The following is a 15,293-nucleotide window of genomic DNA, read 5'->3' as shown; positions in this document are numbered from 1 at the left end:
CTTGTCTTTGTAAAGAAACAATTCCATTAATTAAGATTTCTCTTCATTCTGTCTTCTTCTTTTTCCTCCGAGTAATTTCACATATCAATAAGCCTTTTTGAATGAAAATTCACACAAGAGTATTTGTAGCTTAACAAGGTCTATGTCGATAAGAATATGGAATTATGTTAGCTAACAATAAACAATTGCAAGGCATGCAGTTGGGTCAATTATTTTTTTAAGAATCGCGTATTATTAACACTTTTGTTTTGAAGAATCGCTTTGTGCAACTTAACTTGGACAAGTGCCCCACACTTCAATAAAAAATAAAAGAAAAAGTGGCGCCAACTTTTGATGCTCTTTCGCAGACGTTGTATTAAGTAACTCTTCAATGTAAATGGTAAGATTTCATTTTCGTTCTTCCCCTTGAGAAAACAATAATCTATCCGTACTAATATGTACATAGCAACACCAACTCCTTTATCTACTACATGTATGAATGGCACACATTTTTATTTTACTTTTAAGTCTGTCCTTAGCACAAAGGCATGTTCCAATAATCCGCAGTCAAGTTGTCAAATAATTTAGTGACGGGCAGGAATTTCAATAATGCAGCTCATATGATCAAAGCCAGAACATGCTTTGGCCTGGGCAATATCCAACACCTACCGTCAATACGTCAATTGATATTCAAACCATATATCATGATATTAAAAGTGTGTATAAATATATATATATATATATTTATATTATAGTGCGAGAATATTTAAACACACTTACAAATATGTGATTAACCTTGACAACTTACAGAATCACAGAACAATAACATACACTAATATTGATTCAGATTTCGCATTTCAGAGTCAGTCGAGATGATATAAAAGATGGACTTTAATTCATACAGGCAGGCATACATGACAAGGTTCAACAAAGCAATACAAATTTATATACCCTTTTTCAAGACAAGAAGTTGACCACATAGCCTGATGAGGTACTACTTGGCACTTCCACAAATCTAGAGGTCATTGGTTTTTTTTTTTTTTTTTAAAGTTCAATATTTAATAATGTCAACAATCTAGACGAACTCACAGAACACTTAACATACATAGATCATGGGAAATATAGACAGTAATAATATAGTAAAAGCATCTGCGCTTGATGTCCTATCCATTCCAACACCTTACAAGTCCTCGCCACGCACTTCTATTATAAATCAGGTTTCAGGGCTTTCTACCTTAACCCTGTTTTTCAAATCCTTGGACTGCTGGATGGATAGCATCAATACAGCGTTGTACCAACTAGTTCTTGTTCTCGCACTTCTCCATGGCCCTTGGAGCTGCAAACAAAATTCAATTCTGATAAACTAAGAAAATCAATTGCATATCTAGAAAAGAATCTCATCTATTTTCTACCTTTTCTTCCCACACCCACAAGAAGCAAATCTAATTTATCGATCATACATGCACAACTTTGTAAATGCATACAGAAAACATGCATGTAACAGAAGTGAGAATGAAGCTTGGATCGTTGTGGCATGAAGATCAAAGGAAACAATATTTCGCAATAAATACAAGACCTGATAAATAGAGATTGAATATATTGACGCATACAATAATTCCAAAGTAGGTAGTTACAGACAGTGGGAGGTTGACAGAGACATGATCCTTAAAACAACATGAACCATGGTAAAATAGAAACTATGTTTCAGAGAAGTGAAGAATTAATTCTGGGAGTGCAAAAGCTGCAGAATCGCATCCTGGAAAGTTGAAACTTTTATCAATAAAAATTAACATAAATGTTGTCTTCAGTCATTTTCAATGGATCATACACATTTAGTTGGAATCTCTACTATTTTCCAATAATCAAAAGGTATCCCAAAGGCCCATATATAATCATATTTTCAAGGTTAGACGAAATTATGGGTTTTTGGAATGTAGTCCCCTGTATTTGTCATATATTGGCAAAGTGATCCTTGAAATTTTTTCTTTAGCAATTAGGTTCTTAAATTTTGAACTGGTAAACAAGCTAATCTAGAACAAGTTCAACTAATGTACTGCAATGCCAAATTCAAGGGGTAAATGTGTCGATAACTTGTTAAAATTTTAAAATATAGGGTTAATTGCCACTATTTTGCCAATCATGGAAAATCCAAGGGTGAAAAAAAGCCCCAAAAAAAGATCCAAAATAAATGATCAATTTTCCAAAGGAAATTTCACTATTTATGCATAACAGTGGGTATAATTACTAAATAATACCAGCACTAATAAGTTTTTTAAATTAGTGCTAAACTTTTACCAAGTACCAAAAATACCCCTCTCATTTTTTTCCAGTCAAATTTTTTCCCACACAAACTCTCTCACTCACTCAATCCCCGAAACCCAAACCCAATGCAAAGGAAACCCAAAAACCCTTTGCGATAACCATCACCGTCAATCTCAAGCTCTCTCTTTCACTTCTCCGAAGTCGGCCTGTCGAACCTGTCGAGCCAACGGCGACAACAAAGCTCGAAACCCACGTCGTCGAACCGGTCGAACCCATTTCTCATAAAGGTATATTCTTGAACTCTCGTGATTATTTTTGTTATTTTGATTTCTTTGAATCTGGTGGTGTGGAATGAGTATGGTAGTTCTTTGGTCTAGGTTTTTCTGTGGTTTTTTCTAGGTTTGAACCAGTAGCTCGATAGGTTCGATGAAAGTTCGATAGAAGCTCGATGTTATCCAAGGTAATATATGAAACTAGCTCGATAGGCTCGATTATGGTTTGATAGTAGGCTCGATAGGGTAGTTTGAATGGTTCGATGGTGGATCGATAAGAGCTCGATGGATCTATTGTATTAGGTTAAAAGGGCTCAATAGAAGCTCGATGTTATCTATGGGTAATATATGAAACTAACTTGATAGGCTCGATTATGGTTCGATAGTAGGCTCGATAGGATAGTTTGAATGGTTCAATGGTGGATCGATAAGAGCTCGATGGATTTATGGTATTAGGTTAAAAGGGCTCGATAGGTTCGATAAGGGTTTGACAATAGGCTCGATGGATCTATGGTATTAATAAACAGGGCTCGATAGGTTCGATAATAGGCTCGATGGTTATTTATGTAGACAGATTTTGCTTAGCTCGATAGGCTCGATAGTGTATGTTTCAGCTCGATAGAGCTCGATGACAGCTTATTTAGTTTTTCGATGAAATTTTTTCCTGATTATGTTTAACATTCTGTTTTCTTACCAAAAAAATTTCATGTATTGTTGCAAATGCCTAAGTTGCTTGTTCCGTTCAGTGATCACATTCCTGGTCGAGTGACATATCGAGATAGTAGTACTTTAAATCACATTAAGACTAAGTTTGTGGAGCTCGAACTGCTTGAAAGGGCTAAGGAATCCCCTTTCAAGCAGTTCTTTCTGGCTTCGGAGTCTTGGTGCATCAACCGTTGCTGAGGAAAATCACCAACAACAACGAAGATGAGGTGTATTTTTTCTTGGGGTCGAAGTCTTGTAGATTCGGCATGGGAGAGTTTGCCATGGTGACGGGGTTGAATTTCAGTACCTTCCTTTCACCAAAAGAGTTGGAAGGGCGTAATCTCAGCGACCGGTTGATAAAGGAGTATTTCAACGATGCTGAGAAAGTAAAGCTCTCACAGGTAGACCATGTTTTCAAGAATTATACGGTTGTGGAAGATGTGTACAAGCTTGGTCTATATTTGTTTGTTGAGGGGGTTCTGAATGCCATTGAGGGCAAGTTGCACATTTGGCGAAATATTCTAAAAATTGTTGAGGACGTAGAGTACTTCTTCAACTATTCATGGGGGAAATACTCTTATAGGAGGCTATTGCAGTCTTGTAAGAAGGACGTGGTGAAGCAAAATACCAACTATGATGCCAAGAAGGATGCCAAGGTGCAGCAAGAGTCCATTTGCAGTATGTATAGTTATGCCCCGGCCATACAGTACTGGGCATATGAGGCTATCCAGCAGATTGCGACGGAGCTTGTTGTGAGCTTGGGAAACATGGTCCCGAAGATGCTTAGTTGGTCGCATCGGAGGAACAAGGATTTAACCAAGTCCGTCATCGCACCGATGTTATTGAAGAAAAATATAAGCTATATTTTTTTATCTATATGATTATCTTTTATCATTATTTGAGTTAACCAAATGTTTTATGTTGTTTGCAGTTAATTGTCTTTGCGACGTTGAAGCCTCGACCAGCAGAAAAAAAATTATTATTTGTCCTTGATAGAGGGAGATCTTCCCCTTTATCCTGGGCTTGGCCAGGATCCCTCGGAAGCTAATGAGGATGATGCGACTTTTGAGAAAATCGCGGAGATAGTTTCTCAGGCAGCCAAAATATTTGATGATGCTGCCCCGGGGGAGGAGGTTGCAGGTCCCACCCCTCCTGTCGCCCCAGCCTCAGCCTTCGCCCAAACATCAGCCCCAGCCTCAGCGTCAGCCTCAACCCCTGAGCTCGCCGACTTGATTGAGCAGTTGGACAGAGTCGAGGGTTGACAGGAGACCCTCCTGAAGAACTAGTCAGTGATCTTGGACGTAATCAGTCAGATCCTGACATTTATTAAGGAGAAACCAATAGACTCCAATGAAAATTCAGACTCAGAGTCATTGGATATTCTTCTAGACTATGTTGATGATCCAACCACACCTCCTACCATCATTGTGACACCTGATGCTGGGACTCCAGGAGTCGTTATTGTCAACTCTGAAGATGTTGTTGAGGTTCAGTTTCAGAGGACTAGACGCCAAAGACGCAAGCCATATTAGTTTGAGGACTACACCGATCCCACGAGGAAAAAACCTCGCACTGATGCAGCTGCACCAGTAGAGTAGGCCACACAGGTGCTGGACCCTCTCAAGAAGCTAGATCCCAAACAGTATAGGACAATGTGCAAGTGGCTGCTTGGAGACATGCCCAACAAGACCCCGAGAGATGTAAAGACTGGGAATCACAGTCCAGCATGGTTTCTGACGTGGAAGACACCCCAGTCATGGCTCAATGATGGGGTAAGTCATTTATACATGTTTTACTGACTCAATAGAAGCTTGATGGGAGTTTCCAAGATCGATGGAGCTCGATAGGATTGTTGTTTACTGTTTGAGCTTAGCTAGATGTGAACTCGATGGAGCTCGATAGGGATGTTAAAATAAGATTGTTGTTTACTGTTGAAATTAACTCGATGTGAGCTCGATAATAATTCGATAGGGATGTTAAAATAGGATTGTTGTTTACTGTTTGAAATTAGCTCGATCTGAGCTCGATGGCGCTCGATAAGAGTTCGATAGGTATGTTAAAATAGGGTTGTTTACTGTTTGAGATCAGCTCGATATGAACTCGATGAAACTTGATAGTAGTTCGATATGAGCTCGATAGTAGTTCGATGTGAGCTCGACAGCAGCAATTTATGATGGTCTTTACTAATTTTTTTTATCGTAATCTCTTTGTAGCATATTGATGTGGCAGAACACATGCTTTGTATGCGTCGCAAGTATTTTCCCAATATATATCGACAGAATGCAGTTGTGATGAACAGTTATTTCTCACAAGTATTACCTGCCCGATATGATCAGTAGAAGAAAACAACCGACAAAACAAATTTCACAAATAATACTTAATAATGCCTAATATTACTAAAAAATCCTAACACTATTAATATTTTTAATTTGATGCTAAACATTCCTCTCATATCTAAAATACCCCTCCCATTATATCAAAAAATCATAAAACCTTCTCTTCCTCTCTCTTCTCTCTCTCTTCTCTCTCTCTCCCCCTCTCTCTCATTCTCACAAAATCATCCCTAAAACCTACAGATTAGTATAATTTTCTTGTCAAAATCATTGTTAGTCATCTCCATTGTCTCTGTGAAGTCGTCAATATCAAAGACAACATCAATTTTTAAAGTTTTTTTAGGAGAAAAACCATGAGTAATAAGATTATGCATTTTATGTGTTGGGTATTATTTGTTTACATTTTTTTTGGTTATTTTGAACAGACTTGAGTCTATATTAGTGTATTTTTTGAGATTTTTAGAGAGATTCTGCAATCTGCGTTTTCAGCAACTTTTTTGCTTGATAGGAGCTCGATAACGTCAGAATCTCAAGTATACTTTGTTTTGTCGGCTGTTTTCTTGTACTGATCATATTGGGCAGGTATCACTTGTGAGAAATAACTGTTCATCCAACTGCATTATGTCAATATATATTGTAAAAATACTTACGATGCATACGAAGCATGTGTTCTGCCGCATCAATATGCTACAAAGAGAGTACGATAAAAAAAATTAGCAAAGACCATCATAAATTCCTGCTGTCGAGCTCACATCGAACTATTATCAAGCTTCATCGAGCTCACATCGAGCTAATCTCAAACAGTAAACAATAACCATATTTTAACATACCTATCGAACACCTATCGATCTCCATCGAGTTAATCTCAAACAGTAAACAACAACCCTATTTTAACATCCCTATCGAACTATTATCGAGCTCCATCGAACTCACATCAAGCTAATCTCAATAGTAAACAACATTATTTTAACATTCCTATCGAACTCCTATCGAGCCCCATCGAGCTAATCTCAACAATAAACAACCCTATTTTAACATCCCTATCGAACTCCTATCGAGCTCCATCGAGCTCCATCGAGCTCACATTGAGCTAAGCTCAAACAGTAAACAACAACCCAATTTTAACATCCTTATCGAACTCCTATCGAGCTCCATCGAGCTCACATCAATCCTGGAAACTCTCATCAAGCTCATATCGAGTCAGTAAAAACAGAACATGTATAAATGGCTTACCCCATCATTGAGCCACGACTGGGGTGTCTTCCACGTCAGAAACCACGCTGGACCGTGATTCCTAGTCTCTACATCCATCGGGGTCTTGTTGGGCATGTCTCCAAGCAGTCACTTGCACATTGTCCTATACTGTTTGGGATCTGGCTTCTTGAGAGGGTCCAGCACCTGTGTAGCCTCCTCTGCTGGTGCAATTGCATCAGTGCGAGGTCTTTTCCTCGTGGGATCGGTGTAGTCCTCAAACCAATCTGGCTTGTGTCTTTGGCGTCTAGTCCTCTGAAACTGAACCCCAGCAACATCCTTAGGGTTGACTCCTGGAGTCCCAGCATTAGGTGTCACAATGATGGTAGGAGACGTGGTTGGATCATCAACATAATCTAGAGGAATATCCAACGACTCTGAGTCTGAATCTTCATTGGGGCCCCTCGGTTTCTCCTTAATAAATGTCAGGATCTGACTGACTACATCCAAGATCACTGACTGATTCTTCAGGAGGGTCTCCTGTCGACCCTCGACTCTGTCCAACAGCTCAATCAAGTCGGCGAGCTCAGGGGCTAAGGCTGGTGTTGGGGCTGACGCTGAGGCTGGGGCTGATGTTGGGACGAAAGCTGAGGTTGGGCAACAAGAGGGTTGGGACGAAGGGGTGGGACCTGCAACCTCCTCCCCCGGAGCAGCATCATCAAATATCTTGGCTACCTGAGAAACTATCTCCGCAATTTTCTCAAAAATTGCATCCTCCTCCTCATCAGCCTCCAAGGAATCCTGGCCAAGCCCAGAATAAAAGGGAAGATCTCCCTCTGTCAAAGACAAATAATAGTCTTTTTCTGCTGGTCGAGGCTTCAACATCGAATGGACAATCAACTGCAAACAACATAAAACATTTGGTTAACTCAAATAATGATAAAAGATAAGCATATAAATAAAAAAATATATAACTTACATTCTTCTTCAATAACATCGGTGCGATGACGAACTTGGTGAAATCCTTGTTCCTCCGATGCGACCAACTAAGCATCCTCGGGACCATATTTCCCGAGCTCACAACAAGCTCCGTCGCAAGCTGCTGGATAGTCTCATATGCCCAGTACTGTAAGGCCGGGACATAACCATACATACTGTACTTGAACTCTTGCTGCACCTTGGCATCATAGTTGGCATTTTGCTTCACCATGTCCTTCTTACAAGACTGCAATAGCCTCTTATAAGAGTACTTCCCCCATGGATAGCTGAAAAAGTACTCTAGGTCCTCAACAATTTTCAGAATATCTCGCCAAATGTGCAACTTGTCATCAATGGCATTCAGAACCCCCTCAACAAACAGACATAGACCAAGCTTGTACACATCTTCTACAAAAGTCTTGAAAACATGGTCCACCTGTAAGAGCTTTACTTTCTCAGCATAGTTGAAATACTTATTTATCAACCGGTCGCTGAGATTACGCCCTTCCAACTCTTCTGGTGACGGGAAGGTACTGAAATTCAACCCCGTCACTAGGGCAAACTCTCCCGTGCCGAATCTACAAGACTTCGACCCCAAGAAAAAATGCATCTCATCTTCGTTGTTGCTGGCGATTTTCCTCAACAACGGTTGATGCACCAAGACTCCGGAGAAATCAAACTCTGAAGCCAAAAAGAACTGCTTGAGAAAGGGGATTCCTTAGCCCTTTCAAGCAGCCCGAGCTCCACAGACCTAGTCTTAATGTGATTTAATGTACTACTACCCCAATATGTCACTCGACCAGGAAAGTGATCACTAAACGGAACAAGCAACTTAGGCATCTGCAACAACACATGAAAAAAATTTGGTAAGAAAACAGAATGTTAAACATAATCAGGAAAAAATTCAAAAAAAATTCATCAAAAAACTGAAATAAGCTGTCATCGAGCTCTATCGAGCTGAAACATACACTATCGAGCCAGTGTCGAGCCTATCGAGCTAAGCAAAATCTGTTTACATAAATAACCATCGAGCCTATTATCGAACCATTATCGAACCTATCCAGCCCTGTTTATTAATATCACAAATCTATCGAGCCTACTGTCGAACCCTTATTGAACCTATCGAGCCATTTTAACCTAATACCACAGATCCATCGAGCTCTTATCGATCCAACATCGAACCATTCAAACTACCCTATCGAGCCTACTATCGAACCATAATCGAGCCTATCGAGCTAGTTTCATATATTACCCATGGATAACATCGAGCTTCTATCGAACCTTATCGAACCTATCGAGCCATTTTAATCTAATACCACAAATCCATCGAGCACTTATCGATCCACCAACGAGTCATTCAAACTACCTTATCGAGCCTATTATCGAACCATAATCGAGCCTATCGAGCTAGTTTCATATATTACCTTGGATAACATCGAGCTTCTATCGAACCTATCGAGCTACTGGTACAAACCTAGAAAAAACCACAGAAAAACCCAGGCCAAAGAACTACATACCCATTCCACACCACCAGATTCAAAGGGATCAAAACAACAAAAATAATCACGAGGGTTCAAGAATATACCTTAATGAGAAATGGGTTCGACCGGTTCGACGACGTGGGTTTCGAGCTTTGTTGTCGCCGTTGGCTCGACAAGTTCGACAGGCCGACTTCGGAGAAGAGAAAGAGAGAGCCTGAGATCGACGGTGATGGTTATCGCAGAGGGTTTCCTTTAGTTTTTGGGGTTTTTGGGTTTCCTTCGGATTGGGTTTGGGTTTCGGGGATTGAGAGACTGAGAGAGTGAGAGAGTTTGTGTGGGAAAAAATTTGAGTGGTAAAAAATGAGAGGTATTTTTGGTACTTGGTGAAAGTTTAGCACCAATTTGAAAAATTTATTAGTGCTGGTATTATTTAGTAATCCTATTAGTGAAGTCTTCTCTTGCAAGTCGGCCTTTTGGAGGTTGAGTTATGCTCAGTTGGGTTCAGTTCGGGAGTGGGCAAAGTCTTTGTGGAAAAGTGTCTCTCCCTCGAAAGTAAAAGTGTTTGGTTGGTTGGTTGGTTTTCAACGATAAATTAAATACTATAGACAACATGCAGAGAAGAAGACCTTACCATTGCTTGTCCCCTGGGTGGTGCGTTTGTTGCAAGCAGGCAGGGGAATCCTCTAGCCATTTATTCATGGATTGTCGTCTTGCTAGAGATGTGTGGGGAAAAGTCTTAGCGGAGTTTGGTATTCTTTGGTGCATGCCCTCTAATTGTTCTCAATTGTTCCTGACAAGGTTAGGGGGCAGTAAGCGGGTTTCTCGCCTGTGGCAAACTACCGTTCTGGCAACGTTTTGGGCCTTATGGTTAGAGCGAAATAATAGACTCTTCGAAGATATTTCCAGTACATCTGAGTCTATATGGGTTAAGATAAAATTTTGGGTGGCTACTTGGGTTTATCGAAACAAATGTTTTGGGGGGTTGCCTTTTCTGACCTTATTAGAGATTGGAGCAATTTCTAGTTTTAATTTTTGGGTTTGGGGTCTGTTGTGTTTTTCCTAGTTGTAACCACGGTATTCCTCCGCCATAAGTGAGGTAACCACGGTATTCCTCCGCCATAAGTGAGGGCTCCCAATTTTATTGGGAGGAGGTCAGCCTTTTTGACCTCTGTCTCTTTTTTCAAAAAAAACTATTATGCATAAATAGTGAAATTTCCCTTTTCCAAACAAAGGTCTTTTGTCAAAAGACGAAATAAATGAGATCAAAAGGAGAGAAAAAGGGTCAAGGAGTATATATCTTAGTAGACAATTAAATGCTTGTAGATTTATAATTAGAAGCATACAAATGGATTAGATAAGTATATTACCTAGGCCAATGGCATCAGAGCCTTTCATAATCCTCAGCTTAGTGCATGTTCCAATAAACATCCTGCATCTCAAAGAGACTAAGTAACTAACCCAAAATAAACAACAGCAACGGTAAATATAATCACAAAATATGTGATACTGCATCGTACCATCATGGCAAAGTATATAATAACGAAAATGCAGAAAATTTAAATTGAAGAACATAGTCAACAAACACAAAAGCCTAGAACAAAAAAAAATATTACGCGGAGAACATTGAAAATATTTCTTGATGCAAGTTACAAGCCTTTTCATTTCCATGCAATAAAACAAAACATGCACTTTCCGAAGAGTATAGACATTTTTATCTCATATTAGAATTCGTATCCCAGTAAATTCTGGTTCACAATCATAACTTAAGCTTATAGCTATCGTCAATGCTGAATTCTCACAAGTGTAGATCATAAACAAAACATGCCCTTTCCAAAGAGTATAGACATTTTTATCTCATATTAGAATTCGTATCCCAGTAGATTCTGGTTCACAATCATAACTTATGCTTATAGCTATGGTCAACGCTGAATTCTCACAAGTGTAGATCATCCGAATCTTGGACAATGCATTGAAAAAATATATATCTCGTGATGTCTCAGTTCTCAATGCTAAACTTAGTTGAAATAAAAAATAAAATTATAAAAAGCTTGGTTTTTTGTGGTCAAAGCAATACATCTCTATTTTAGAGTATAACATCACTAGCAGTTTTGGTTGGAGACATCTCTCTAAAGTCTAATCCAATTAACCTTTATAAATCGATGACCACTGTTTATAAACTACAGCAAAGAACTTCTATTATTCAGGAGTTAAAATCTTCATCAAATTATAATTTTCATCAACTTTCTTATGAATATAAATGTTTATGGTCATTGGTCATACATGACAACATAATGATTGATGATATAGCTGTGCACTTTAATAAAGTTGACGTCTTGGGCATTTCTATGGTTTGATTCAATGACATGAATACCAGAAATGATTATACTAAGCAAAATCCCTGAAACCTTGGCCTTGTTTGGATCTTCGACTTTAACATGGAAAAAAATTTGTAAGAGAAAAGATTAGGAAAATATTTTCCTAAAATTTTATGAGACATTTTTAACATATTTATATTTGTTCTAAATTTTATAAAATTATATAACATTTAAATTTTATTTTTTCTAAAAAAAGGATATCTGAATTTTTGTTTGAATTCAAACAAGAGCGAATGAAATCCTTTTGTAATTAGTTTTTTTTTTTTTTTTTTGAATTCCTAAAGTCCAAGATCCAAACACAGGGTTAAACTATTGAACATCCATACAAAATAAATTCAGCTCTTTAGTTTCACAACATCACCAACTTTCTAGTTATCATCATATTAAAACAATAAGAAAAATTACCAATATTAATCTCAAATAATCCAATTTTACCACTCCAGTATCACCGTATACAAGTTGACTTATTGGAAATGGACAAGTATACAACTATGTAAGAATTATAATTATCAAGAAGTCATATGTGTAACTAATAGAAATATTTGATAAGGAGTAAAAAAAAAAGAAGGGCGGGCAGGGGAATGCAAGGTAAACAGTACTTACTCCCAAGGAACATCACCAACAAGCATCCAGTCACCATCTTTGTCCTCATATGTGAGAACATATTCTGAGCCGTGAAGCAGATCCTTCAGCTTGCTCTCTTTAAGCATCTCCTTATCCAGAGCTCCATGTGATCCACATTGACCTGAGACTAAAAAAAAAGAGCAGTAACTAGATCCAACCATGAGATGCATCGCTAGGAGAAAATTCTCAGTCCAAAATAAACTGAAGGTTATTATAAAGATAATAGATCAATTCTCACCTAAGGTGAAATTGCTGAATTTTTTCTCAAGAGTAGAAGATAGATCCTGGTATCCAGAGAGATTTTTCAAATCGATTTTCCTCTTAAAAGGAGCCCCATCCATGCTAACCTTAACATAGAGAGCCCTCGAACTAGCTTCTCCATCTACTTCATCAGTGTTCTTCGAAATAGGAGCTAGAGAGTTCTTCCTGAATGATCTTATAGGTGGCCAACCCACAACTTGTGCCCTGCCAAGCAAGGGTGATTAGAGACTATTCACATTTTTACCAGCTTAACACAAACTAATTGTTAAAACTTGTTTATCACTTACTTTGATGCAGGGGCACTACTATTTACAGAACCATTATGGGTACATCTAGTTTCATTCACAGCGTGTGGCCTTTCTTGCACTATCTTTGGAGCTGCCTCATTAGCTTTAGCTAGTTGAGTTCCATTGTTATCAATTACTGAACTAGTTTTCAATCCCAAATTTGAAATAGGCCTAGGCGACAGCATCAAATTTACCTCTGCATTTGTATTATATTTTCTCTGCATCACACATAATTTGGTATTGAGGGAGAGATAGAAAGAGGATAAATTGTCATTCAAAGAAGTAACTTTTACCTCTGTGAAACCGTCCATAGCATCAGCCAATCCTCTTTTGTTTCCTGAAACAATTGTTTTCTGCAATGACGAATTGGGGTGTACATCATTGGAAGGATACAATGGGAAAAGTGGTTTCCCATTAAATTGAGTTGAGCTTTGTCTCAGTTCTAGATCTCTTTCAGGTGACGAAGATCCAGGAAGCCCAAGCCTCAGTTCTGTAGCTTTCGGATTGAGACTTCTTTTACTCTTATCAGCTACAGTGGACAGAACTGAGCAGTCCACGGAAGAAGAATCTGATAATCCCATGTAGTTAAGCTCTTTAACTTCTACACTTAACATTGAAGTTGATGAAGTCAGCACTGAAGCGTTGCTCTGACCCTCATCCTCCCCAACACCAAGCAGTGATGGAGACATCAGAAGATGATCTTCCCACTTTTATCTATGGCCTGAAAATTTTGGTTACAAAAGAAAAAACTAAAACGGTTCATCATTTTTAAATTGGATCGATGAGAAAAAAATAGAACATCATCAACAACAACAACGGGAGGGCAGCTGGCCACCTTTCATGAGCACATAAATCCTATTGATATTTCTCATGGATATTCTTTTTAAAATCTTCATAACTTAAACAACTATTCCTTTAATCGAAAGTTGTTTCAAGCCTAAGGACCTTGGTAGAAGCAACAAGGCAAATGAATAAAATAGAGATTATCACAATGATAAGAAATTTAACAAAAATCAAGATTAAACTTTCAGCAAATACTTCATATAACAAATTAAACTGCTTATAAGCTTTGGCTCCTTGAAATCTTCACTTCATTATTGATAGGAATCCAAATTCAATAAAACACAAAGAAATTAAACTTTACTAGAAGAATCAGTTTCAGTTGAAAGCACTGAACAACATTAAAGGATCATCCCTTTTTAATATAAATACATAAATATATTCAGAGGACAAAAGAACCAACCCAAAAAAGGACATAAATTTGAGAGGGATTAAAATTATATTCAGCGCAAGAAGATTTTACAACTTGAAGATGAAAATAAAATATTCATCTTTGTCTCTATTTTTAGCATTGTTTTTCGATGGAATATTACTACATACAAATATTCAAGCAGAACGTAGATCTAAGGAAATTTATTTGCATTTTATACAATAAAACAATACAAGTTACACAATGAAAACAAAAAGAGATCCATCAATAAATTCCAGTAAAACCACCCAAACAAAAAAGAACATTGGAAACTAAAAGTTAAAAATTGAATAATTTACAGGAAATGGGTAGGAGACAAACATTAATATCCCCACCCAACCCAGGTCAGTTACTACTCAATATCTCATAAATATATGTAATTTTTTTTAAAAAATAAATAAATAAACACACGCACATGTTATTACAAAAAGGAAAGAAAAATATAATTTTGAACCCCACTTATAGCTACCTTGAGACTCAGTTGATAACTTTAAGCTCTGAGCGACCAAAACCGGCGACTGGTAGAGGAAAGGACTGTAACCCAAGTAAGCAAACCGAAGAACAACCAGAAACAGCTCATAAGAGTGATGATTTATCGGAACCCAAAAAGAAAATGGATGTAAAAATTTATATATAACCCTGAAAATGATTCGAAAGAAAGGAAAAAATGAAAGTGGCTTATCTGAAAAGTGTTGCTAATGAAAAATGCATATTTACCTGAAGAAATTTGTAGATCAGTTCCTGAACATGAACCCAGAAAAAAGAAACGAGGATGATGAGGAAGAAGAGGAAAATAATAGAAGAGTATTGAAGTACTTGGGTTTTAGGAGAGTAGTAGAAGTTAATGAAAGAGAGAATAGAGTGAAGGAAAGAGAAAGCTAAGGACCCTCCATTCGGGACAATGTACAAAAGCTTTTGCTGTCCCAATGTGAAATTCTATGCATTAAAATAAACAGTTGAATAAACAAAGTGTCTGCCCCAACAATAATTCTCTAACAATTATTAATACATGTAAAAAAATATATATTTCATTCCATAAGTCAAAAAAGTAAAAATTACAATACATCCACATATATAAAATTTGCAACTTACTATTCCATATCATATCAATAAAAACTTAATATCACACAGGAATGCACATTTTTTTCCTATAAATATTTACATATCTAATCATGTATGACATTCAATTTTTTTTTTTATTTATCAGCTTTTTTTTTCTTTGTGTAAACCCGTCCTCGTTAAGATCCCAACCCCACGTCATTTGGGAGTGGCTCAAGCCATTTGGAGCTAACTCAA

At 37.7% G+C, this 15,293-nt stretch overlaps 1 protein-coding gene across 9 annotated transcripts; it reads right to left on the bottom strand.

Annotated features, from left to right (window-relative positions):
• Positions 1-852: 852 nt before the first annotated feature.
• Positions 853-14,927, bottom strand: LOC133803966 (auxin-responsive protein IAA8-like). Of its 9 annotated transcripts, none has more exons than XM_062242108.1 (8): positions 14,715-14,927; positions 14,467-14,531; positions 13,042-13,469; positions 12,749-12,966; positions 12,439-12,665; positions 12,180-12,321; positions 10,569-10,630; positions 853-1,334 (listed from the first exon to the last, which is right to left on the bottom strand). In XM_062242108.1, exons 3-8 carry the CDS (start codon positions 13,435-13,437, stop codon positions 1,258-1,260), a joined length of 1,122 nt encoding a protein of 373 aa, XP_062098092.1. In that variant the 5' UTR covers positions 13,438-13,469; positions 14,467-14,531; positions 14,715-14,927; the 3' UTR covers positions 853-1,257. The 9 variants fall into 9 exon arrangements, 8 of the variants coding, with proteins under 8 accessions (XP_062098092.1, XP_062098089.1, XP_062098095.1 ...); XM_062242105.1 differs by having other exon boundaries at positions 12,180-12,327; positions 14,715-14,926; XM_062242111.1 differs by having other exon boundaries at positions 853-1,315; positions 14,715-14,925.
• Positions 14,928-15,293: the final 366 nt, after the last annotated feature.

Source organism: Humulus lupulus, chromosome X, assembly GCF_963169125.1.
Source record: "Humulus lupulus chromosome X, drHumLupu1.1, whole genome shotgun sequence".
In the NCBI taxonomy this organism is placed as follows: domain Eukaryota; kingdom Viridiplantae; phylum Streptophyta; class Magnoliopsida; order Rosales; family Cannabaceae; genus Humulus; species Humulus lupulus.
Note: the sequence above shows the minus strand (reverse complement) of the source record. Positions and strands in the feature narration are given on the sequence as shown.

Coding starts and splice junctions, on each gene's coding strand:
- LOC133803966 (XM_062242105.1), bottom strand. CDS start 13,437: ATGTCTCCATCACTGCTTGGTGTTGGGGAGGATGAGGGTCAGAGCAAC. Junction 10,631..12,179: donor GTTGGTGATGTTCCTTGGGA/GTAAGTACTGTT, acceptor TTTGAGATGCAG/GATGTTTATTGGAACATGCA. Junction 1,335..10,568: donor CTCTGATGCCATTGGCCTAG/GTAATATACTTA, acceptor TTAGTTTATCAG/AATTGAATTTTGTTTGCAGC.